This window comes from Lepisosteus oculatus, chromosome 9 (genome assembly GCF_040954835.1).
Source record: "Lepisosteus oculatus isolate fLepOcu1 chromosome 9, fLepOcu1.hap2, whole genome shotgun sequence".
NCBI lineage: Eukaryota > Metazoa > Chordata > Actinopteri > Semionotiformes > Lepisosteidae > Lepisosteus > Lepisosteus oculatus.
Window position 1 is genome coordinate 26,431,699 of NC_090704.1, and position 27,927 is coordinate 26,459,625.

At 37.0% G+C, this 27,927-nt stretch overlaps 1 protein-coding gene across 4 annotated transcripts in view; it reads right to left on the reverse strand.

Annotated features, from left to right (window-relative positions):
* Positions 1-365: 365 nt before the first annotated feature.
* spata6 (spermatogenesis associated 6) overlaps positions 366-27,927 on the reverse strand; it is a 39,682-nt gene continuing 12,120 nt past the window's right edge. For 2 of the 4 annotated variants that reach the window (XM_015355939.2, XM_015355937.2), the window contains exons 8-13: positions 22,321-22,420; positions 21,812-21,852; positions 20,547-20,731; positions 11,088-11,187; positions 6,588-6,676; positions 366-3,484 (exon numbers count right to left, since the gene is read on the reverse strand). In XM_015355939.2, the coding sequence (XP_015211425.1) occupies positions 3,325-3,484; positions 6,588-6,676; positions 11,088-11,187; positions 20,547-20,731; positions 21,812-21,852; positions 22,321-22,420 (675 nt within the window). In that variant the 3' untranslated portion in view covers positions 366-3,324. The remainder of the gene's footprint in view (positions 3,485-6,587; positions 6,677-11,087; positions 11,188-20,546; positions 20,732-21,811; positions 21,853-22,320; positions 22,421-27,927) is intronic. The other 2 variants (XM_069194303.1, XM_069194306.1) reach the window with 2 other exon arrangements.

Below are 27,927 nucleotides of genomic sequence, written 5' to 3' on the forward strand. Positions count from 1 at the left end.
CAACGTTTCGGCCGTGGAGCCTTCTTCAGGTGTGAGGTAAAATGCTACTGTATTGGTGCTTTTATTTTGTGATTAGGATTAAATAATGCCCATTTTTGAAGAAGCCAGCCATCGAAAGGAACATGCATTATGAATCAGGATAGTACGGAATCAGGATAGTTTGAAGTAGGACACATATTGTTTATACTAAATAAATGTGCTTTTCACTCTACTGTCTGTTCATTGGCACACCCACCATTGGAGCAGTCCATTAAAAGAAAACTTCCACCCGGTGTGCTCCATACTGTGTCAGTATGCATATTTTGAAGTGATCAGTAAACATGGTCAAGGAGGATACATGAAGCTTATTATTTAAAGCACCCATTTATTATTCTTCCATAATCAAAATAACATTAGCAGTAAATGAATTGTTTAAAAAAATAGGCATTAAAATACATAGATCCTTTGGTAAAGTATTAGCATTAACATTTGATGAAATAATCCTGTAAAAAGAATAACGTACAGTATGAGGGAGATCAAATGTAACAGAATTGATATACAGTATATTCTGTAATTCATATAAAAACTTTTTTCAACCTGCATACTTTTCTGCATTTGACCTGGAATTATTTCCTCAGTTCGATTAAAAAATATTATATAGTATAATCACACATTAAGACTCATTATTTCTGAAAGATTTAAAACACTTAAATGAAATTACAATTTACCACAGTAGACAAAAGTGGAAAATTGAGTGGGTCCTGACCTCACAATCTAGCTGTGATTACCCATTGTTTAGAGATCACTTCTGCTGTTTTCAGGAGAGCACACATTCCATTAACGCAACACTTAACATTAAATACTCATTGTCCAGTTAAAACTAGCTCTAACGTGTGTTATTTATGTTTATGTCTGGACTGGTCTGGATTTTAATGTGAAAACTTTAAAAGATGAAAGCTTTTGTAGATTGTCTTTATAGTGTTAATCTGTTAAATATGTAAAAAAGAGGGGTAAATGACTAAATCTAATTTTTGCCTTTTGTGAATATATTTACCTGAGCCTTTACCCAGTACAGGGATGCTGACAGCTTTCATAAATACAAAAAATGATAAGCACCAAGATGTGGTGGATAGTGAAAGGGATGAAACACATTCCTTATGGCAATTGCTATATACTATATCTAAAATAAAAGGGAGACCTGATTATACACCCAACAATTTCATCCACCAATCAAGTCAGATTCTCCAGTCCCGGAGAGTTAATTAACCTAGAGTACATCTACAAAGATAACAGCTGTTGTCAAGTTGCTTTGTTGTTAATAATGAAGTATGAGGTTGGTAAGTGATCTGCTTTTTCTTCGGTTAATAAAAAAGCCAAATGAGCTGCTTCTAACCATGTAAATAAAATGGTGTTTCAGGTTATTCACCATGTTTCCAATTTTTTAAATTTGGATGCACCAGTCGATTTCTATTATGTATTCAGTCATTCTGAAATTGCCACTTGTTCATTAGCTCAGGTAAACTGCTATGATCTCAGTATTACCTGCGGTCACACATGCCCTATTGTCAGAAATATTTCTCATTCTTAATGCTGCCTCTCAAGGGAGTTAGCACCACTTGGAGGAGCACCAGGAGACCCACTGATGTCATTCCAAGCTTGCAGGTGTCATGAATGAGCAGTAGACCAATGGGGAGGATGAACCCTGTGCAGTACCTCAGTGGTCAAGAGACAAAGGAAAAAGACTCAGTAGCTTCCAATGCAAGAGAGGGCTAGGTGAGCGACGCGGTCAAGGGCGAGTACCGTAGTTCGTATCCAAAAGGGTGCAGAGAAGGCTTCCGATCCAGGAGAGGGCTAGGCGAGACACGTGGTCAAGGGCAGGTTCTGTAGTTCGTATCCAAAAGGGCGTAGAAGAGGCTTCTGATCCAGGAGAGGGCTAGGCGAGACACATGGTCAAGGGCAAGTTCCGTAGTTCGTATCCAAAGAAGATTTTCTAGAAGATTTAGAAATGACGGCAAGGTAGGATCTCTGAAGGGATGACCAATAGCGGGCAAAGAACAGAGGGTTTTAGAGGGTTTAAATATTGTGAGAGGAGGGAGGTGCGCTGACAGGGGGAGTGTCGTGGTTGGTTGATTGACAGGAACAGTATCGTTTGGAAGAAGCGCTCCGGCTGAAGTGTAATTAGTATGAGGGCGCTTCCATGTGGGAATCTGGTTGGATGAGGGCATGACAGCAGGCTGATGGGGGTGCATGCCACACAGAACAAATCCTGGCAGTGTCAAGCCCACCCAGTGGTAGTGATTCTCAAAAAAGCTCCCCCTGTTCAGGATCCTGGACACAGTTGGCTAAAATCCGAACACTAGACATGTGCCAGACAAACAATGCAGTTATAAAGGCTGGCAAACAGGCTGTAACCAAATCAGCTGTACAGTATTGGAGGCTAGGAATACTCTCTGGGCCTTTTAAAGACCAAACTAATGCTAATATTTGTCACACGTCCTGCATTCCACAACAAAATTGGAAATAGACAAATAGAGAAAACTATTTTGCAGACACACGGCAACCTTTAAATAATTTAAAGTTATCTCCATACATCATATAGAAAGGCTTGAAAAGGATGTTGATTGGTAATTAGCTTGGACATTCGAAGCTAAGTGATCTTATCCAGTTCTTTCTTGAAAGATCAAGATGTTAAATTTAACCCTTTACCTTTCAGCAAAAACAACCACGATTCATCAGGACCAGCTCTTACACAAAACAGTGTAATGAAACATTTTAGAGGAAACTTAAGCTTGGAAGGCTTGTGTAACTCTTATTATAATTTTTAAAATAGGGGGTTTTAGACTGGTCAAGCTGATATTGAGTAAATAAAACATTCAATTGTTATTTCATTGTATTAAGTTACTTGGGTAAAAATCCAAATCACTGTGAAGCAACATTCTAGAAACATAGCATATACAGTACAAGATTACCTGGATAAATTATCCATAATTAAGATAATAAATACAAGTTTTAACAGCAACCATCCTGTAACTGCTATATGATGGCCTTGCTGTAAGATGTTTATCCAAATTGTGTGGACCAGAAACAACTTAACATGTTGATTTTTGTTTTTTCACCACCAGGGTGTTTGCTGCTATACATTGTGTGCTTCTTGTTCCTCAGAGACTGAAATACATGGATCACAAAATAATGTTTTTTAAAGCAAACACAAACCCCAAATCCTTCGAGTGTTCTGTGGCCTCTCTTTTACACATGGATCTTTTAGAATAAAGAAAATAATACTTTTTGACAGTTCCTTTCCCTGTGTCGGTGGGTAAACTCACAGGGCTGATCACAGATCCCGCTCTAGGTGGTGCTAGAAGCCTTCTTGAAGAGGTTTCTGTAGATCTTCCCCAGACTGTCCTCAAACACAGCCCTGTGTGGCTTCCCTGTGTACTGGGCAGCCTGATTTGACCAGAATGTCCCATTGTCTAAATGGACTGTGGCCTCACCAAGACCTCTAGAACTGGAGGGTAAAGATACTACTGTCAACAGATGTGCATTGTAGCAGGGAAAACGCAATTACATTCTGAGACATCTTCCAGAATTCAGCATTTCAACAAAAACACAAGGAACACTGCAGTACTTCTGTAAATCTAGTTTAGTTTCATGTTTTAAGACATTTACAATATCTTTGAATTTTCTTTTATTCACGTAAGATAATTGTGTGATTGATCAATTGATCTGACGTCATGTTTCATCCAGCCATTTCTTGAAAAAAAAAACTTCAACAGTCTCTCTAGGTAGCTTGTTTCATACAGTACTCCCACAACCTTTTGTGTAAAGAACCTCCTGTTTCCAGATTTACACCCCACGTACTTCCATGTAGTTTCCATGTACTTGTGACCTCTAATTCGTGTTTCACCTCTGACGCTGAAGAAGCCTTGTGTGTTGAATTTAATCACGTGAATTAAGTCCCCTTGTAGTCTTCTCCTTTCAAGACTAAACTAGTTAAGCCCATTTCAATTTATTGGCGTAGGACATTCCTTTAACCCTAGGAATACATCTGATAGTTATTCTCCAGAGCAGCAATAATTTTTTAACATGGTAACCAAAACAGTACACAGTATTCTAAATGTGGTCTTTCTAATGAGTTGCAAATTTTAACATAACGCAACATCCCTTAAATTCTAGCTTTTTAACTTCTATATTGTAAAATGAAAACTACCCATACAGCATATTGTTTGTGCTGTGTGTGTCCATTATTGTTGTTCCTTGTTCAAAGAACTCATTTTTAATTTAAGCAAGACCTAACTTTTGTGAAACAATGTTAATTATCTTCTAGGATCTTATTTACAAATACGGAAGGTGATCCTCTAGTTTAATTATAATTATTATTTCCATTACATGTAAGATCTAATTGGTCTGTACTTAGCAGGTTCAGTTTTGTGAATGTGTTTTTGGATGGGTATAACATCAGCAATGCTCTGGTCTATCAGTACAACCCCTGCCTTGAGCGACTGATGAAACAGTTGCATCAATAGCTTCTGAACAACATCTCTTTTCTTCTTAAGTATATTTGGTAGGATACTGTGGAGTTTTATTGATCTTGAGTGATTCTAGTACCCTAAACACCCCTCCAGCTTCTATAGCATTATGTCTACCAACAGCCTATACTATAAATCTAACTGAAAAATAAAAGTTTTTCCATTGTATGCAAGATTTAAATAAATAACAAATTGCTTTGAAATTAAGAAGCATACTGCAATATGGTTACATTTCTTTGTAAGGGTCGGAAGATTTAAATCCTTTATAACTTCAGTTTCCTTTTTCTTCTTCAGTCACTAACTATCATTATTATTCAATTGTCTCCACAGGGTTGCTTGAAGGCTTGTGTACCCCTCTAGTTCTTTAAACTTTCCAGTTTTACTATGAAATCCTTGTTTAATCAAAAATAAAGGGTCAATATCCCCATATTCTATGTAATGTTTAGAGAAATCTATGTATGTAACAGAAAAAGAAAAAGTAAATAAGAAAATAAGAAGGTAAATAAGAATTAGTGTATGTGTAAAAATGACTTTCAAACAGCACTGTACTGTATATTCCTTACTGCGCTTACCAAGTTATCAGAAACAATAAAAACAACAGCTTTTGTCCATTCTAGAGATTTCTATGTTATGCAGACAAGGTCTGTCATCACCCACTCTTTGACTAATTGAGTACATATTAAATCCACACATATCATGTGTTTATGGTAAATACAGGAGTTGTCTGGCTATTATTACCATTTCATGCCGTATCATAATGTACACTAATTATCATAATATTCTGTACTCTGATAATTTTTTAATTTAAAAATAATTTGAAGCATTCTTGGTTGTCAGAATTGGGATTAGTAAAACTTTAACTAAGAATAATCCTATTATGGTACAAACAAATTAGGATTGCCAGACAATTGTTAGATCTGCTTTGTTGTATCAAACATCTGCATAACTCCAAACCTTAGATCATACTTAATCTGCTAATTAAATAAATTACAAAATAAATTGAATTATGCACATTTAATACAATAAGAGAATAGCAGATTACATATACTACATGAACCTGTAGAACATGATAGGTAGTATGCATGAAAATCACAGAAAGAAAGACTCTGAATTTCCAACTAGTGTGGTTCTGTGCATTTTTGAAAGACCTGTCAATACAGATCCACTGAATTTCATGAAAAAGTGCTGGTTTTTGCTTGAATATGTCTTTATACTGTAGGTTTATTACATGATAAAAGTTTGCCTGTGTATTTTGTTATGACAGTGTAGGCCTGCAGAGAGAATTTAAAGGTACAGTGCTATCATACCACATGGAGAGGCATGTTAGTTTGTTAGAATAGCTGGAAATTGATACTTGACTTTTTCTTAAAGAATCCTTTGACACTATCCTGATAAAATGAGTGGATCCCTGTCCACAGGTACGGAACAGTTATTTCCTTTTTTATTTAGCATGCACTTCCCACAATGAGAAATAGCATTTAAAATGTCTTTCTCATAGGCGCTTCTTTACTCAAAGGGTTGTGGGTGTATGGAGCATGCTACTCAGCCATGACGTTGAAGCTTATACACTGGCTTCTTTCAAGAAAAGGATGTATGTGATCCTAGGTTCAATTAGCTAACTACCAAGAGAGCTGGATGGGCTGAACAGCCTCCCCTTAACTGTTAATGTTGTTATGGTTAGTTCTTTCCTGTCCTACACCCTGATACTGTGATAGAATAAAGCACGACCTTAGTTTTACAGCACTTGTCTGCCTCAGTTACACTCTTATTCTCTGTTTTCCCATTTGCTCTTCTATTTTTTTTCTCTATATAGTTGGATATACTTAAGTTTTTTTCATTCCTATGGGAGAAAAAAATGATCACAAGAAACAAACAAAAAATAAATACAGGAGTGCAATTTAAATGTAATGGAAGCAGTAAAAGCTCTTGTCACAGCGGTGGTGATTGTCTGAGATTGGGCTATTAAGATAATCACCAGAAAATGTTCATTTCGTCAGATGTCAGGGATTAATATTCTAGCAGTTCAGCAATTTAGCATAGGGGAGAGCTTTGTAATCTAACGTCTCATGACAGGATGTTTACCTGTCCTCTTGGACCTGGCTGTCACATAGAGAGTCGTTACAGGATGTGGAGGTCTTCTGATGCACAGAATCTGTAAGGCTCCCCCAAACCTGTGAAAACAATGACAGAATCATTATCTGATGGACAGGGGCAGGGGAGGTGTGAAATATTAACATGCAAATCCTGGTTTGTACTCCCTAAAAATATAAAAGAAAATACAAGAAGGCATTCCTTTTGCCTAAACCCGCAGCTTGAATGTTCCAAGATATGCTTTTGACAGCTTTGAGTGCCTGTCTATGGGGAGTCTGCATGTTTGCTTGGCATTTCACAGGTTTTCACATGGTGTTTCCATTTACTCCCACCTCCCAAAGGATTGCAGGATCGGCCTGACTGCCTGTCTCAGGGTGCCCATTCCTTGTTACCCACGAGAAAGGAAGTTCAAGATTAAAATGAGCACTTTGAAAGAAAGTGGAATTGTGTGTTCTTTCTCCACAAAAGTTTCTGTGTGGTGGTAAAAATAACACTTATCTTCATTTGAGCCTGTGTTTGCCCCGGCATGACATGACAGAGATACCAGGTACTCCTGTGCATGTGTCTACTTTGCTTTGTGCTTTGGATACTGGAACATGATATTGACTTATGCTTGGTGACTGATGAACCTGAGTATTGAATTACACTATTAGCTGAGAAGTTTAATGCAGTGTTAGCATGTAATAACAAATGATTATATTGTTTCTTTTTTTCTCATACCCAAATTCATTTTTAAGAAAAAAAATATTTTAAAGATAAAATGTTTCCATGTAGACTTAACCAGCCGTATTCATTTTTGTAATCACAGGGCACATGTTGGTATTTATGAACTGGGATTTGGTTTTCGCAATTACGACAGTCTAAAAACACAGCTTCGTATGGGCGGAATAAAAGCAACCTAAAATAAACTGAAATTGTCTTATGTACACCACCGATCAGCCAAATATTACTGCAGGTGTAATTTAGGATCCCTCTATGTGCTCACACATTAAAGCACTGAAAGGCTTACAGCAGCCCATGTTTTTGTTGCTAACCAGGACTTTTGAAACCTCTAATGTATTGCTGAATTTTGGATGAATCAAAACATTTTGCATTTGAACAGCAATAAGACTGAGGCCATTCTACTGGGTGATATGTCTACTCTTAGGTCTTCAATTCATACCGAGTTTGTCGGTTTGTTTCTTTCAGAATTTCACAGCCTTTAAAGAAATCCCATAAGCTGTTCTTTTTTTATTATGTGAGGATTATGATTTATTCCCTTAACCCATTATAAAACTCATGCCATGTTGTCCTGGCACTTGCTGAGATGCCACTGTTATCTACTTCCTTTTCTTTGCCGTGAAGATGAGGTTTAGTGCCAGCTTTCCGTGAGAAGTTCCTCCTCCCAGAGCATTGCCTTACAGAAAGGATTTCAAGCTTTAGAGTAATTAGTTAGATGTCATTTGCGTTTCACCATAAGGATTCAAGCACAGAGCGTGGGAGGTGATGCATTTTATACAACACCTGCCAATTCCAAAGCTTTATGTTTCCTCTAAGGCTTTCAGCTTTCGAAGTTCTAAAGAAATTCAATTGATTTCAAGTGAAAGAAAAATACAGTAATGACTCCACTTACTAGGCCTCGGACACAAATCTGTTGAAGAGATATTTCCAATTGAAACAAACCCAGACTGAACTCTATGTCTTGATGTTTTACTGCAAGGCAGCTAAATCTGATCCACTTCTTGTAGATCATGTTCAGAAAACAGGTAAATAGAATAAAAAATAGAAAGCAGAAATGTTGCCCAAATCACAAAAGTCCACCACATCTGTTGTGATGGCAGTTTTGGCTGAACACTTTTATTTATATGCATTCTGTGTTAATACGCCCAGTAAAATGCAGGAAAACTCATGACCTTACGAATGAATCCAAGAGTGGGTTCTAATGTGTAACTCACACATGTATATGGATGAATGCTTTTAGAAATTCAGGATAAAACCCTGAATCTCTGCACGATCATGGTGGATGTTTTGACTGACACCACTTGACACATAGTGACACACTCCTTATAAGTATTGCTTTCCTTTGCATTTGTTCACTTGAATCCTAACCACAGATATTAAATAGCAGCATTTCTAGTGTGGGAACATTCTGTTGGTAATCACTATATCTACATGAGACAAATCACTGATAGATTGTCTTTTATGAAATGGTCACATTTTATTAGAGGATTCCTTATTTCACTTCCATTCCCTATTTCAATGTTTTCAATTAGTATTCTTATCTACATCTACTGGAACACATTGAAAACATTCACTTGTTTGATTTCAATGCAGTCACTATTTTTTCTGCTTGCACAACTGGCCAGCAAAAGTTCTTAAGATGGAGCTCAGAGTCTTATGGCATCCATATGGCCTAAAGAGTTGTGAAAACACCATTTTATAAGACTTTTCTTAAACATGGGATACACTGCCCAGTTTCATCAATGTTTTTTTGAGAGGTGATTTTACAGGGCTGAGAGATTGATAAAAAAAGGCTTGCAAAGCTTAAACATATAGAATTATTTGTAAACTGATTCCCTCACATTCAGTAAGGCTATTATATTATTTTCCCTTGCAAATCTTTCAACCAGAACATTCATGGGTTATGGCTTATGCCTGCCCTCCCACCAAATGTCAAATTTTGGAGCCATGATAAGTACTGCATGAGGACCTGCTGGTCCACACTGTGCCAGAAGTGTCTCTACCTTAGCTTCACTTCAAAATTCTACTGTAACAAGGCAATAACAGCTGAAGTGTACGATGACTTGCAGACAGTCCTGAAAATGTGCAATTGGACTGTAATTACATATCTCTTTTCCGTAACTGTCATTGCTAACACCACACATGTCAACAGTGGTGCCCAAAAGTGTAATTTAATAGTATTCATAAATCCAGTATCTTACCCCGTCACCACTGTACAAGTAAAAACTATACAATGTTTACCGGGACCTTGGTTTATGTTTTATACCAGAATAAAATCAGAATATGTCCCACTTCCCTTGATTTCTTTTAACTGTGTGTGATGCCAGCTATTAAAGTTTTTTTAATCCCCCCCCAGAGAAATTTACGATTATGAGGGAGACCATATTCACAAAGTGAATATTTCTCATGAAGATGCATACAATGGAAATCATTAGCATACCATTAGCCTAGTAAAATGCATTTTAAGAAGACACGGCTCTTACCGCAAGACGTGCAGGGTGCACCTGAAGACAGGTGTGCCTTAGGGAAATGCTGACATTCTTATGGACCAATTGACATAAATGAAGGAGGACTTAGGGTGTATGGGAAAACATAGGACAGTGGTGCTCAGACCTCTAGTATGCTGCCCCCTTCTGAAAATATTTTTTTATGCCCCACCCCACACACACACACAAAATGTGAAACATTTAATGCCTAGAGTAGAAAAGCTTGTCCCAAGTTGAGGTTTACCCATCAGAAAACATAATGAGTATATATACATTTCATTTTTCAATCTTCTTTAAAAATACTAGATATTTTTGCTAATTATATATGCCTGGTAACGGTGGAAACATTTGTTTTAAAGTGCACTGTCAGATGTCATTTATATGCTGTGTGCCTCTCCTACTGCTTTTTTATGTCCCTGGGGTATTTGGAAGGAATTGGTTTTTGGACATTTAAAAAAACACTAAAAAAAAGCCGCAGATAATTGTGCCATAAAATATACTACTCATAAAATACATGCACTGTACATTAAAAGAAAAAGCATAAACATTTGCTGTTACAGAAATGTACTTTGCCATTAGTGAAATTATGTTGCCTCAAAAAAAAAATCCTGTTTTACAGCATTCTGAAATGACAGAATCTGACGAGTCTTCACGGGCAAGAAGACAGCAGAGAAGTTCGGAAATGAAACGTAAATATATACGGTATATACAGTATATATTACTTGTATAGAATTTTATGTTCTAATCTGAATCTGGTGAGAATGGCGTCTTCTGAAGGGCCTAGTAAAGTAACACCTTCTAGTTGTCTCTGCTTTTGGGTTCTGGAACTTCCTTCCCTTGCTCCCTTTTGATATTGACACCTCTCTGTGGTGGCAGGGACTGCCTCTACGATAAGACAAACTGAACGGTACCTTTTAATGAGATGGGGAGCAGCTCATGTCACCTGCTTCCCATCAGTGTTACTAGCACAGCCAGTTTAAATACTGTATATCTTATGGTTAAGAAGTTGCTGTGAATACTATGTGCATAGAACTCCCCTCATTAATGCTCTTTTTCTATGACATTGGCATATTCAACACATTAATGAACCCATCATCTTGACTTTAAGAAGTGCATGCTGTCATACTGTATGTCCTTTCTTGTTAGACATGCCTCGTTAGTTTGTGAATATGGGTTAACATGCCATTTTCTAAACTTTTAGCACTATTGCATCAGAATGATTTGTGAAAGAGGACCACAGAATCTAACTGCCTTTTGGAAAAACGAAACTTGGAGTGTTACTTACAGGTGTCATTCCATGCCGGCTGCGGTGGGTTTTGAGGATCTTCTGAACCCTCTCATGGATCTCTTCCCAGTGTGTTGGAGTGGAAGGACTGGTCTGGAACCTTTAAAACAAAGACTTCAAATGAAGTCTTGAAATGCGGAGGAAATAGCTAAAAATGCACAAGTAGAAGATGACATGCTCTGACTGTCATTCATGAAATTTCATTTAGAACACGTCTGAGCTCTCACACTCGTCAACCATAGCATAATACCCTATTTTAATATCCTCTAAATGTTCTAAATTCTCTGTCCCAAATGCACATGCAATGCAAATCAGTGTCTTCTTTAATCTGTACATGAGATGTTTATTTTTGCATGTCTGTTTCCTTGTTTCAGTCTTGAGCTTCAATCCTTGCCTGGGGTTAATTTAGTCAATAACATTGAGTATTAAATACCTGAATCTACTATTGGAAGGAATGATGCGAAGGACAACTAATATAAGAGTTAATTATAATGGATACTGTTTTAAGACACATGCCCACACAATAAGCTAGTTTTAATGACTATTACCACCAGGTGTTGCAAAGGCATTATACAGCTAATTTCAAAGAAATATCAGTAAAGGTATGAAAACTTTTCATTCTCCTCTGTCGAGGAATTAAAAGCAGGGCCTTATAAAAAAGGAAATCAGCAATGCAAGCACACTTGGCTCTGACCGAGGTGGGTGCATGGATGACTAGACAATATTTGTGCAATGTGACATAAAAATTTTTAAAATTCAGGGCAATAATAAAACCCAATCGAATTCCCTTTAAATAAATTACACGGGCAATGCCAACAAAATTGTAAGAGTAGTGCCCCCATGTTTGAGCCAACAGTAAAGTGCTCTTACTAACGTGAGAAAGGTACTGTAGCTCAACATTACAAATATATCCTTTCTAATAGGTGTTATTTCATCTTTATTATCTAGAAGTAGAGTTTCAATTTGGACTTGTTTAAGAATGGTTACAATCTTCCTATAAACAGACTGATAAAATGAACTAATAATAAATCAGCATTCATTCTAACTTTTAAAGTATTGTACAAGTTAACAGATTTAGCCTAACTGATTGCTAATATATCTTAGTGGGTGGATTTCAATGAAAAGAATTCTTGCATCAAACATAGGAAATTATGCTTAATCGCCACTAGTCTGTGCTCAGGCACCAAGAATAGCACAAGTAGAGAAAGAGGTAGAACTGTTGGAGAGACTGCTGTCTTTATTTCATCTCAGGTTATTGAAGGCAGGGTGGAGAGGATATACTGTATAAGACAATGTAGATTTGTATACAGTGTTTTCTTCAATTTTTTAGACAAGGTTTACATTTGATTATTTTAAAATTCAGCAATATAATTTACATTTATGCCTGTAGCAATTATTGCAGTCTTTATTTGATCACCGACTTGCCTTACATGTTTCTGACCTCTCCTTTTTATCCAGTACAAAAAGCTGTATGTGATATTATTTGAAATTAACCCCACTAAGAAACTCATGAAAAAGTGTTATTTGCATTTTTGAATCAGCACTCCAGACAGGCCGGGACGAGCCAGAACACTGCCCCTTTTGCTTTGTTCAATCAACACACCCCTGAGCAATTGTTGGTTCCAGTTAAACATTTAACACAGCTTTTACAAACACCAAGCCACCTTCCCCACTCCAACAAATATGAATAGATTTAATGGCAGAGTCATCTGCAGTTGGTACAGAACATACTTAAAAACACTTGAATTCTTCAAAGGAGTAGCATACAGTCACAAATGTCTTTTGGCACAGCATTTCTAGGACAGCTTTAAATTAGGCTCTTGGAGATTCATGTTTATTATTCATTCTTACTTATTAAGAACGTGGGGTTCATCCTAAATTTACTCTTGCAGAGAAACAGACATCAGTTGTATGTGCCATTTTGGGAATAAATGAAAGGCGGGGAGCCTTGTCAAAAACAGCCAGTGTGCTGGATGTGGAAAACCCTTGTATAGGTTCTAATGCATACGGCAGTACTGGAAAATGACTGGGGCTGTGCTCAGATTACACAACCTTCCTGATAACGCTTGAATTCAGATCACTGAGAAAGACGCAGTGTGTTCCAGAAGTTTGCCTTTTCGTAATTAAATTAAAACTCATTTCAACCTTCGCTGCAGCGGGCTGTGACTTCATACCTCCTCTATACTTGCAAGCACCATAAAGAGCTTTATAGGAAACCCACATGATACTACATTCCGGAGATTGACAACGCCAAATTTACCGGAATGAAAACTTTTAATCTTAAGAATTAACCTGGGCCCCACATTGGCATGGCACCTGCTGCCGTATAGTGCTTGGGCCTGGGGTTTGATTCTGGACTTGTGCATCTGTATTTGAGAAGGAACAAGTAATAGGTTTATTCCATGCTGAAAAAAAGAAGAAAGAAAACACAACGTTTCGGCCGTGGAGCTCTCTTCTTCTTACCTCACACTTGAAGGCGGCTCCACGGCCGAAACGTTGTTTTCTTTCTTTTCTTTTCAGCATGAAATAAACCTATTACTTGTTCCTTTGCAGTCTACGCAGGCTGACGCAGCTACCCACCTGTATTTGAGAAGTTTGCACGTTCCCTTGTGATAACGTTTTCATTTCCTCTCACCTTTCAAAGACATGCTAGCTATGTTTCAGTCTACGGCAGCCCAGCGATGGACTAGCATGCTGTTCAAGGGGGCAGTCATGTGTACCGACTTTCCTCTGTATGCTTTTGGGAAAGGGTCTTGCTGTGAAGCAATCCTTATCAGGATAATAACTGACGGAGGAGAATTAACCTTGGAAAGCCTTGTTTTAATGAGAGCATGTTTCAGAGTGTAATACAACCCCTGCAACTTAATGTGAACTTGCACCTGGGCCTATTAAGATGTTTTGATGTAAACAGCTCAGTCATTCCTTCTTAAGGTCAATAAAATGCTGTTCTCACTGCATGGACCAAATCGTGGCTATGGTCATCCTAGTTTTTTAAAAAAAGCCAAACAGACAGGCTAATTAAACCACATGTGAAGAACTTGGAATTATAATGTAGCAAATTTCCTTTTTAATTAGTAACAATGTCCTGGGTCATGCAATCTCAATACTTATACTGGCAAGATAAATGCATGTAACCTAGCACAGGTTACACATACACAGGTATTCAAGCAGAGACATTTTATTTTAGCATTGAGAAGAAAAAGCTTTAACATCTATGTTTTAATATATATTTTCAGGCATGTCATGCATGCACGTTTTCTACTGTAATAAATGCTCTCAATCATCCAGGCAGTCTTGAAACAATTAGTCTGACAGAGGTATATCATCAAGTACATTTCTAACAAATAGTTTTACCAGGTGTAATTCAAATTATGCAAATAAAAAGTACATGGGTTAGAAGACTGAGTATTTGTCACAAGCTGTATGGTAGAAAAACAGCTCATTGCAACACAGACAGTAAGTCTGAAAAACCCTTAAAAAAGGAAGAACTAAACAATGTGGTCCTGCTATAGACTCTGTACTGCTGCTTTACAAGCACCTGTGCAAAAACATGATCTCTCTGCTCTCGATTTACCCTTCAGAATCCAGAGCCAGAGATTCATTTTGAGTATTTGAAGTGCATATCACCATTAACAGAGGTGGAACAAACAATGCCTGCATGCTGAGTAATTAAAGCAAGATCTCGGCACCAAGACACAAAACATTCTTTAAAAGCATTTCTTCCATTATCACCACTGTCCCTAAGTCTCCAAATGCACTATAGAAGCAATTAGACCATTTTTAGGTCACCTAACATACATACAGACTCACTTCCTTACCAAACACACATGTATACATACAGTGACTACTCACAATTAATGTGCCGCCAGGAAATCATACTGCCACTACAACTATGAAATGAAGATGCAAAAATAATTGCTTTTTAATTGCAAGCTGTTCTCATCAAAACATCTTTGCAATCACTGATTGCCATTTAAGCACTATTGATTAATATTGATTTATTGATTTGTCTCAGTATCATCAGTGGAAATAAATAATATGAAAGAAAATAATGAAATAATAAAAAACACTACTTTAAACAAAGTAAACTCCTGCATACTTATGTATTCTACTGTACATAAATAAATTCAACCTTAAAGGTACCAGTTTTCCAGTTCTTCAATTACCATTATAAGATGAACCGAGACAGAAAAAAGGTGATTAGCATCTTTTTTAGCTGAGAAAAAGACATATATTCTTTTTGGTGCAGAAATTCTGCACAGCTCTAATGGTCAGAGTATTGAAGTATTGAAGTGTATACCCAAACTGTTTGAGTTTTAACAATAAAATGTTGATAATGAAACCAAAAGAAAAAATACATTGCATGTTTTTACTACATTAATGTTCAAGTCAAAATATCAGTTTGATATGGACAAACAGTTTAAATGTTAAGAAATCATTTTACACATTTACTTCACAATTAAGCATGATACTCAACACGTAATCATAAATGCATCATTGAAAAAGTATTACTAAGATCTGTTGTCTTGTTTAAATAAGATTTAGACAAATTACAGTCATTTAAAAGCCTTTAATTGTGGAAATAAATGCCACACAGCATAAAGGTGCCGTAGATATGTACTTAATATCTTAAAAATGTAATGCGCATACATTTAACACAAAAAAAATTGCTATGAGTCAAGGAATGGAATGTAACATAAATCTCCCTTGCTTTTCGTCAGAGTGGCATGCTGGAATTAGTGTGTTATTTTATTTAGAAATATATGCCCTGTTTATTTTAACTTCTACCACAGGGTGATACATTTACATGGGCCTGCATTTTTAAATTCACTTGAAGTTTGAAAAAGCAATTTGACGTAGTTCCTTCTTGTGCTTTTCTCTTTAGCTGTGTTTTTGAAATTGGTATTGTACTGTACTTCTTTAAGTGCCTAGATTAAATAAATACTTTTAGCCATGTAACATATTAGACTGTAAGATAAAAAAATCTTCAAATATAACAAGAAGGTAAATTTGGAGATTTATTTATTTCCTCAGATGCTTTGAAACATTCCCGCAAATTGTTTGATTGCAGGCTTTGGTATCATGTCAAACTTTGTCACTACCAGTACCAAACTGATGCATCTCATCTGCAAAGCGCCTCTTAAAATTATTATGCAGAAAGCTGTCGGTGTCTTCCAGCTTTGTATAATAAGCATAGTCTTACAGACAATTTGGAACAGATACCACAAAGCTAGCAGATAGTACACATTGTTGCTACGTACTCCAATCTGGGCAGTGGGAGATAAAAGAGCACGTGAAAGAAGTCAGAGAGAACGCTGGGTAATTCAAATAGAATTTTCTTAACTGAGTGTCCCAACAAAAAGGTCCTCTTTACTCATACATTAGGAACAGCTGTTGTAGATATTGTGTTCTACAGTTTTGGGTCTCCAATTTTCACATTAGAAAAACACTTTCCTGAGGGTACAGTATTATTTTGAATCAATTGATATTTTATAAACAGTATTTGTTTATGTTTGTAATATATTGTACAAAGCTGACTCTTGTATCCAAGCATCACAAGGTTCCCTTTACCTATATTTTTCTTTTCACAGACTCATTTCGGTATTAATTTAAACTGCCTGAGCAGTCTGGGTAAAGCATCTTGCTCAAGGGTACAGCAGTGGTGTCCCCCTGGGTTTTGAACCCACAAACCCTCCAGTCAGGATTCTAGCCTCTTTATCTTCCATTTACACACTGTTCAATAACACGGTACATACTCACTCCCTTGATTAAGTTTTATGGTTTTGCACCTATTCTGTTAGCACCATTGTTTTGAGTGGCAGCACTGTGTAATACACTGTTTTCTTTTATACATGTATAAAAGAGGATGTTTTTCAAACTGAAGCTTGCAGCTACCTGATTAGCTGGTTAGGAAAAAATCAACCATGGACAAAAAATCTTCTCTTGTAGCTGTTTTCCTTCTTTTGCTGGAAACCTTTTTAAAATGTTTATGTTGACCATAAAGTGTTAATCTTTGTACTGTGTTACTCATATCATTTCATTATAAAAATGGCTTAATGTAACCACAGCATGAGTTAAAATAATGGAGAAAAAAAGCACCACAACTCAATGAGGGTAACACGTTTCTGTCATTTCCTCTTCCATCAGAGATTTCCAAAATCGTGCTTTACTGTAGCCAGAATATGATAAACTTGCTTTAATCTCCAGGTTTATGACTTTTGTCGCGTTTTCAATTTATGGAAGGAAGATCATAGATTTCTCAGTTTTTATCAGTTTAAAATTGTCTATTGATTTTAATGTTTACAATGAAGTGAAAAAAACATGCAGTTTTAGCTTGCAGAGCTCAGATCAATTGCAAGGTATCTCAGAATTTATTAAACCGCTTGTTGGGTCAAATGCATTCACACCAATCTTGCTGAAACACAATCAATACTATTTTAGTTTGTTTTCTCTCTGTCCTTTTTTAAAAAAAAAGTGATGAACAAACATGACAAGACATCAGATCCTGTAATTTCAAGAAAGGGGAAACACATTTCAGTAGCCTATTGTGATCGAAATAAAGATCTGACTTATACAACCTCTTTTATTTGTTTGTGTGTTTTCATAAGGTTGAGATTGAGCCAATAATTCATTATTGGAAATTCAAATGGGATAAGGTATGAGCTCCCCTCCCTGCCTTCCATCTGTTAACAAAATGGAAATCGTTTCAGTCTGAGAATGACAAATTTCAGAAGCACATAAAAACTGGTTGTGTGATTTGACCCAGGCAGCAAAAGTATTATATTTTTTTAAGGCTACTATGCTTTTTTAAGGCTATTATAATTTTTTAAAAAGCCTACACCCCTCATAGTCTCCTCAACAGAGACTGTAATCACTAAATCCAGCAGTGTAAGAGGAAAGCATAAAGAAAAAAAATTAAAAATACGAAATCTAATTGATGTTTTTAATTACGCATCATTAAGCCACTTATATGTAATTGCATTATTCCCAGAGGACAGCTGTAAAAGTCAGGGAAATGTTGATGCACTCAAACTAGAATTATTCCTATATGAGATAAAAGCAAATAGCAACAGAGCGATTAAAGAATTTGTCACACCCTGATCCATTGATTCTGATGGAGATAAAATAGTAACCCATTTATCTAAAGGAGCTAGGGAAACAAAGGGTATGCAGAGATGTGACATATGTGAAAAATGGCCTGTAGTTGAATATGACCAAGAAGACAGGGATACTGAAATACCATAACTTCCAAGCTGATAAAAGAACTGGAACTTTGGCATAACCAGCAAATTAACATACATTTGAAATTTAGTTTAATTACTTACTTCGGTTGCCTGTAAAAGTGACCAAACCAGAACAGACTGAATGGTCTGGAGTTGGACTGCAGATACGTAACTGCTTTTATAGTTTATGCTGTTTTAGAAATTGCGATGTACTGTTAACGTTTTTCTCCAATGTCTACGTTCCTTTAGAGGAACCTATATTTTCTGACTGGATGCAAACAAATTTATCTTTAGAGAATCAGGAGTGTTTTTCAAGCCGATTTGATTTGGAAAGGACAGGTTTTTGTCCTTACATTCTCAGTACCCGCACAGCAGTGATAAAGCCACAGAACTGCCAAGGCCTATTGCCAATTCTCTTGTTGTGGGCCATGGTATGAAAAGCAGAACTACAGTACATGAAACATCTGATTCAACTGAAAACACAAGGTGACAGGTGTGGGGGTATCTTTAATATACACTGAGCTTAGGAAACCACAGTTAACTACAGTAATGCTCAGACCATTGTGAACCACTACACCAGTGGTTCTCAAACTGTGGTACGTGTACCTGCAGTGGTACGCGGCGTGCCGCCAGATGGTACGCCAAATGACCCTGGAACTGTGTTGTGTGCGCTGAAAAATCGGGACGGGTTTTCATATTTTGTATTTTTATACGTGTCGAATACACGACACGACACGTACTACGTACTACGATACAGTGCGCGCTAATACTTCAGTGGACACAAGAGATACTCTGGAATTCTATACCACTCTATAGGAATGCGTGCTACGGATGCAAGTGACCAATTGTATTTTAAAAAAGCTACTGTATCTCTAGCAAATAGGGAGGTAGGAGAATGTGTGTGATTTTGGAACAATGCCAACGTTGTAAACACAGGAATTCATAGAAATGCGTGCTACGAACGCTGGTAATCTTGTGAGCACAGGAAAGCGTGAAAAATAACAGAAAAATATTTAAGAACTGTTCTAAGTTAATTCGAGGAAAATACACCGAGCTTCTCTGTGTTTCTCTCCCATGCGCATGAAATAAAAACTTAAAATAAACACTGAAATAAAAATGGAAACGTGGAAAAATGCAAGCTTGCGTATTGCTAAAGCAGGTAAGCCCCACACTATTATGTGTGGAGAAAAAGCTGCTGAACAGCTCGACCTGCTGCCCCCCCCCGAAAGACACAGTCATTCACAGAATTATTGAAATGAAGGCTTATATCAAAAGTACGCTGACAGAGCACGTTAAGATGAGCAGATGTTTTTTACTGCAATTAGATGAGTCTGTAGTCGATTTGGCCAATTTGCTCGTTTACGTTAGATACGAGTTTGAGGGTACGTCCCGTGAGGACTTTCTGTATTGTAAGCCGCTACCCACAGGAACTACAGGAGAGCACGTATTTCAGCTTCTGAATGAATTTATCGAAGAGAATGGGATAGACTAGATAAGATGTGTCAGAGTTTGTACAGACGGTGCTAGAGCAATGACAAGCCGACACAGCGGTGTAGTTGCACGAATTAGAGAGGTTGCTCCAGAAATTAATGGATGCATTGCAACATCCACCGGGAGACCTTTGCCATCAAGAAAATGCCTGACGATTTAAAATCTGTTAGACTGTTGTGAATTGTAGCAAGGCTCGAAAAATTAATTCACATCTGCTTTGCTCGACTAAACAGGCTCACCCCTCTCACTGAAATGGTGCTTTTTTATTTTTATTTGTTGTTGTTTTTTTTCTGTAAAACACTTTGAGAAGTCATATTTTTTTATATCAAACAAAGTTTATTATTATAATATTTATTATATGTATGTGTGAGTGTGTGTGCAAACGCACTCATGTTGGTCATTGAGAATTTCTGGGGTTCCTATGAGATGATGACTTGTAGGTGGTACTTGGATGCTTTGGTTGGATTAGGGGTGGTACTTGGTCCAAAAAGTTTGAAAACCACTGCACTACACAGTCAACTACTGGCACAACTGAAATCAAGACCAGTGATCTCTAGACAATAGCACTGAAGGCACAAATCACTACTTGTTGAAGCAATTCTCAAAACACCAAAAGGATATTTTGAATAGCTTTTAAAGCTATATAGCCAGAAATCACTTAACCTGAGGTCTGGATTGCAGACGAGAGTAAGGGTATCATGGGACACGGGGGGATGTTTTATTGACTAGTGAAGCATTACTGTACCTCTCTCTCAGGGAAGATCGATTCAGCAGAGGGCTCGGGGGACTCTTCACAGTGGACAAGGGAGTGGAATGTGCTTTCAGTTGCCTCCTGGGTCTACGGCATATACCTGCAGTCTCAAGGCTGGTGTCTTCAGACATGCCCCTGGAGGGCCTGAGCCTGTATCCCTCCTGGGGCTCTGCGATAACCTGGAAAGAGTCAGGGCTGAGCCGCAGAGCAAGGAGGGAGATCTCAAAGGCCCACAGAAAATTAGACGATTTCCCTGCTATGGGATCAAGAACAAAATGGAAGTGCATAGGTCGGCCTTGTGAAATACAGCCATAATACACTGGATTAAAAAAAGGCGTGCTGGTCCAGTAGACAATGTTGATGTATGTGAGGCTACTGGTACAAATACCATTACAATGATGTCAGGCAATTGTAACACATACAAGCTTTCGCTTGTATTCCAGTAGGCAGGCAAACAATTTGCAGGAATTCTTTGACCAAATCCCTGGTTGGCTATGAAACAATTGTGTGACCAAGAGGATAAGATCCTTCTCACTAGTATGAAAGTGATGGCAGAATCATGAATTGGAGGCTGTCTTGTCCTTTACTTTCTATTGGGGGTGCTACCTGTGTAAGCAGTATTGTATCTAGTGCATGTACTGTACACTGTCATTATAGGGCAACACTACCTTGTAATATTTTATGCTTTGGTAAATTAGTTAGGTTAAAATAAGCCAATCAGGTGCTCATGCACATAGCGTTTTTGTGACTGAATCTGTCACATTTATTTCCACTTTTTCCATTCAAAATATTTGCATTTTCACTTGCCCTCATATTATATTTTGCCAATATAGATTTACAAAACTTTTCAGGTTTATGGAGAGTTTAAACAGCATGCAGTAGCTATGTATTATGTGACTGCATATTAATTAGCTCATTGTGCCGCCATCTTTTGAGTACATGCTGTTAAAATGCACCATAAAACTGAAACATGCTTCTTGCAAGACACCTGTATACTACATGTCTTTTTCACCGGTGATATTTAGTAATGACATGCTGATGCCCCAACATGGGCGAAACAGCTGTCCATGGCTGTTGATTTTGATTTTATATATGCCGAAGGCGGAACCATACGTTGTTTTAAACAGTTACACCTTTTTCAGCACTGTGAAATGGTAAGAGTTTATTAATACCCATTTACATCATTCATGCGCATGAACAAGTTTTCCTTCTGAAATCCTGGTTACCAACTAAAACCGAAAGCATACTGGAAAACTCACTCTAGTAGTCTTTGGTCTGTAGCTGCCAAGGAGAGAGGGATCTGTAGAAAGAAAAAATATATAAGGTGTTTTAAAAAAAGAGTACCTTCTGAAAGCTAATCAAAACACTGTTTTGTTAAGTTTGGAATTTCAAGCATGTAGTATCCTTCTCCTTGAATTATCATAAATTAGGAATGGAACTGAGTGTACAGTACACAACTTCACATACAAAGGAAAAAGTAGAGGTTAATTTTACATTGAAAAGCAAAAAGAAAAAATGTTTTAGTAGTATGTTTTAGGAAATTGGAACACTTTAATCAAATTAAATATCAGATTTCTCAATATTGTGCAACCAAGCCTGTTTTGCAAGCAATGTTTATATGCTTCATTTTCACATTCATTGACAGTGGATGCTCTCGATTTAGAATGCAGAAGTGACAATAAAATGATAGGTGCAGTAATTAACGATATCCACATTCACTTGTGAGTGGAGACAGTCAATAAATGTTTTACTTTAAACACAGACACACCTTCACAAACATTCAGTCCTGGTGTTCGCAGGGATTTCTTTGTGGATGGGGTGCGGTAAGACAGAGAGTCGTTCATCGAGGATGTCTGCTTACTACTAACCTGGAACAAGAAAAAAAAAATCAGCACCTTAGTAGTGGTGCAAGGAAAAGAACCTTTAGTTTAAGCAATATTTACCAATATAATTACAGGAAAATTATTTTGATTCCTTTAACCAATTGCTACAGGAAATATGTCAGAAGAATAAAAAACTTTTATACCTATCAATTCTGAAACCTGAGTATTAATCATCTCCCAGTAATGCTCATGTAGAAGGAATCTTGAGGATAGTGCATGCTTCACTCTAAATCCTGCTATGTGAAGCCTTTTGTCATTCCTTACACTACACGCAGAACAGCAAAAGAAAGTGTGATGCAGCTTCCACTAATAATACTACAATCTCACGGGCTTCCAGACGATTGGCAACCAAAAACGAAGGGTACTCTGGCTAGCTCATAGCCTGGCCCATTGTTTTGCACAAATGCTTATGTCCTGGTCATTATCAGCTCATGATCGTAGCCCGAGCTTGAAGTAATATATGGACTACAAGCATCATTACCTGATGTCCATTGACATCTGCTAATTTTTGACAGCTGACTTCAAAGACTGGTCATGCACAGCACACATTCTGTGTTTCTTCAAGCAGGCATGGTTCTGCAGACAAAAGTTTGCCAAAGATGCAGAATATGACTGCAAACATTGCTTCAGACTTAACTGTCAGATCAGTGTCTTTTTAGGTTTTTGTGAACTTGGATGTTCCTTTGCTCGCAGCAAATATCTTTTTAGATGTTTAACATCCATTGGACATTTACTGCTTGTCTTAAAATATCCATATGCCAGAATGAAATGTTCATCTGGGTGTGACACTGGAATTGGGTATACCTGGACATTTATACTGACATGCAACTAAACCATAAAAAACAGAGCAATTTACTAAATCAAATAATAACTTTCTGCAAAGAAAATGAATAATAGGAAAGGTTTTATGGGTATTTATCAGCAAAAATATTTTAACAAAATCTCCAGTATTACACCTGGTCACATCCTGATCTTTGTCTTTTCAGCATTAGATGTTCATTAATATAATATTAGTACAGCGCGTGATCTCTGAAGAAATATTCATTCCTGCATGCACTTTGTTCTTCTCCCATTAAGCACACCCTACGGCATTTCAAGATATTTAATTGTGAGCTGCATCAATACATTGCATACATTTTAAAAATGCATTTCTTCCTGATGTTCCTCCTGATGATTCTTCCTGATGTTCAGTTCAGTTCATTTGTCATATGCACGAGAGCAATGAAATGCTAAGGTAGCAGGTACAGTAGCTAGAAATGCAGGCAGCTTAGCCTAAGCTTTGCTCTTTGTTAAGGATCACTAGAAAGTTAGTTATCTTCCTATAGGTAATCTTGCATAATCTTGTGCTGGTGTAACCAGCCCGGGTACATTAAATTGGTGGTCAAATTAATTTAATATTAATCAGTACAAAAGGGAACACAATCGACATTTATGTACAAATGTATAATTCTAGTGCACTGGACTCAAGGAGGACGTAGTATAGAAGCTTCACCTTAATTGATGCTCCAGTCCACCCAATCAACACTGCTGGTGGTTAACCTGTGAAACACTAATGTCCAGTAGTCTTGGACTCAATTAATGCAACAAAAATTGATAAATTCCAGCCTTTTTGGATTTACTACTGCAAAGGACTTTATCATAACTCCCAGTATATCAACAATTTTACAAAGCACTGAAGACTATGTTTAACGAACCCTCATTATCAATCTTTCATTAAAAAAATTAATACCTGTTATCTTTCTGAAAGAACTTAAAGGGTAATAGGAGACAACGTTTTTTGAAAAGCAGCTCAGTTTTCCCACTGAATACAGGTGCTTATATAACTGCCACTGGCTTCAATTAAAAAGGCAGCACACCAATTAAACGGCAATATTATCACTCTCAGTAATGAAATGAGCTATTTGCTTGCTCATAAACAAGTGCACACACTTTAAACACACATCGATAATGCATTCGCTCGGCTAAGCTTCTTCATTAATGAACTGTTTTGTTAATTAGGGTTTGACTTCTAATTACCTAGGTTAATTGCAGCCCTGAGATTTATTTTAAAACGTTCATTTTTAAAGGCTATATTTTATAAAATGCCATTCTAAAATATCTCTCTAACACATTCAAATCTTTTTAATAACATGGACTGTTTGATATTTACACCCAAGGACTTTCTCATTTAATTCCAGACCAGATATTAAAAAAAAGAGAGTCATAGGCCTAAATTAAAATTAATCCAAACAATATGGGGTAAAAGTAATTTCACTCTTTTAAGTGTTTAAGAAGAACAATAAAGTGGAAAGTTTACTGAAGCAACCTCCAAGTTAATTTGACTTCCACTACTGTATTCAGTACAAGGTAAATAAATAATATATAATAAAAAGATAACCTACTGTTCCAAATTTGTAACAACCCAATTGGGAATTGCCAATTGGTTTCAAGACTAATTTCTCTGGCATCAACTTCTGTGTGGCTAGGGAGAGAATGACAGATGTAGACGCTCTTCCAAAGTGCCCAAGTCCAGGATTATCCATCGTTTGACACGCTGTAACTCCACAGTGCCTGATTTTGTTCATATCCCACGGATGTCTTTGCATGATTGTGGGCTCCTGGTAGGGTGCAGTTTTCTGGAAAGCTGAGAGTAATCCCAACTTTACCCTGGTGCTGCTCTAACAACAGTGCCACTGCTTGGTACATTCTGGTCACAGTCACGATAATGACATGAACCAGGCCCAAACTCACAACTCCAGGATTCAGAGTTCAACAGGAGCTCCAGACAAGAGTCTTTGATGTCTGAACCACTGTGTAGCCTCTTTTAACTTTTAACTGAATTATTGAAGTGTTCGACATTATATTAGAATCTTGCATGAAGGATAACAATATGTGAAAATTTAAATACGAAATAATTTGCATTGTGATAAAAAGGAAAGAAGGTGCTGTGCTATAAGGAAGAAATAAATAAAGGGTTTACTACACCTAATTATAAGCAAAACAACACACAACTTCATAGTTTATGAGGTTTCTGAAACTACATAATGAGTGTGCAGTGTATGAAGAATATACCCAATGTCCTGAGCCTAATATAGAAGGATACCACAGAGATAATTTCTGTCGCTGCTATTTACAGTTCATGATCAATGCACACACAAAGCATCTCACCGCTGTGCTCCTTATTTATCTTTGCAGACAAGGAATCAAGCATCCTATCTCTGAACCAAACAAAATTTATGAAGGTTGGCTGGAAGTGTTCTCTAGCTTAATAAATTGACAGCAAAATGTTTTTTTTTATTTTCAACATCCAATATGATCTTCTTGTAATACACAAAGCAATGAACAAAGCAATGCAGAAATGTGTGGCTTGCTTGTACAAGTACACTCTATACACAAACTAAAGGTAAGTGTGACAGAAATGGGCTCTGTCTTCCTTTAAAATCAAGCACAGATCGCTCCAAATCATCCTGCTATCTATACACTAGATATGAAGTTTGCAATAAATATGGAGCAGATCCATTGGTTATATAATCTGCATTCTTTTATTACTTGATGTGTGTCACTTATATGGAGCACTGCCTACTACCCTCTTAAATTCAACTTAAGTTACTGCACACACCACCACCTTGGTAGGGGTGGAGTTTATTCTAGACATTTGCCATTAAAGCTTACAAAAATTAAAAATGGCCCTAACAATATAATCTATATCTGCAAATGTAGGAAATAGATCTGGCTTTCTGCACCAAAGAGTATGTAGTCAAATCCTTAGACACCAACAGCCTTGTTTTTTAGGAACTAGTGCCAAACCAACTAGTTTAAGACTGAAAAGTTTTGTTATTGTGGCTTCTTTAAAGTGACTGACTAATCTTAAAACTCATGGATGTCTGAGTAATGCAGATATGGAGAAGAGGGGTAATTATCTTGAAATAAGACTTAGAAATCGAAGTGGTATGATCCAGGGAGATAAAATAAAATCTCATAAATAACGGTGTATTTATTTCCTTTCAGTTTTAGGCCAAAAGGTTCCGCTGATATGTCAGTAAATATCATGCTGTTAAATTTGGCCCAGACTGAAGCAGCAAACAATGTAAACTGATTTTTGAGATAAATCTGCTTAAGTGTAGATTGATCTTACACTTGAAAAATAAAGAAATACTTGCTTAAGAGTTATTAGTTGTATTCACTCTTGTTTGATTTATTACTCCTTAATTGCCAAGCATGCTCCCAAGTTTTCTCATTAAAACAAGTGAAATAACCATCTTTTCAGTCCACATTCCTCACCCCCAAAGATTTTAAAAAGACATGCATCTTTTCATAAAAGCAAGGAAATGCTCCTTAATAAAGGATTTTGCTTTGCTCTTTTCAATTCCTGTTCTGTCACTAGCAATACTTCCACCACAGCAGAATTCTATTCATGCATCTATTATTCCTATCCATCTGAAAGATGAGAAATGGTCGGAGACCGGTTGTGGAATTACAAACCATTCATGAAACATCTACATCACTCTTATTTCAAGGGTGAGTGAAGTAAGGTATAAGACCAACTGATAAAGACCAGCGGCCATCCAGCAGACTTCTCTTTCCCAAAAGATTTAAGGAGGCATGGGTTCGTTCGTGCCCTTCTATATGAAAACTGTTGGCAATTTTTTAAGTCTTCAAAAATGGATAATGAGATACAGCATTGTTTTTAGAATCCAATGTACAACTCTCCTGTGTTATTTTAAAAGTCCTTTAATTTGTATCGGTTTTACAGGTCAATTGACCACACCAAGGTCTGTGCTCCATGTCATTCTTTGTCAATTTATGCAGCCATTACTATTGACATGCTAAATGAATATAAAGAAAACTAATAATTTCAGATTAGACGGGTAAAATGAGAACACACTGATGACCTCCATGCATAGCCACTTAGTGATGCAACCCTACTGGTGTAATGTCTCACCTGAGATTTGAAACCACAGTTTCTCCAGCCCTAACTGTTACCTAACACAGTTGGCCAATTAATTTAGATCTGCATCAAAGCAGAAAAAGTTATTTTGTGTTAAGTTTTGTTTTAAATTGTACAACCATTTATGAATGTAAAATTTATAATCAAAATCACTGCTTCTCTACAAAGTACAAATGTAGAAAATGTATTTAAGGAAAGGAAATGATTGCCTTATTTTAATTCCCAGGGTTAAGAATGAATATGAGACAGCAATAGTCTCTTTCACCCCTACCTTGCCCAAAGATGCATTTTAACTTTTAAGAACTGGTTCTAACTCATTTTGGAATAAGGTTCCCTAAATTGTAATTCTTTATAACATTATCAACAGTATAAACATTTCCTAAGAAAAAGTCCTACATTCTAAATTACCTCACATGGTAGTTATTGTTCGTAGCAAGCAGATGATGGGCCATGGGCCAGTGGTAGATGAATTTGCCACTTGGTGTGAACAAAACTTTGAAGTTTCAAAGATAAAAGACATGGCAATTGATTTAAGGAGGAACGCTCAGACCCCCCACTCAAACCT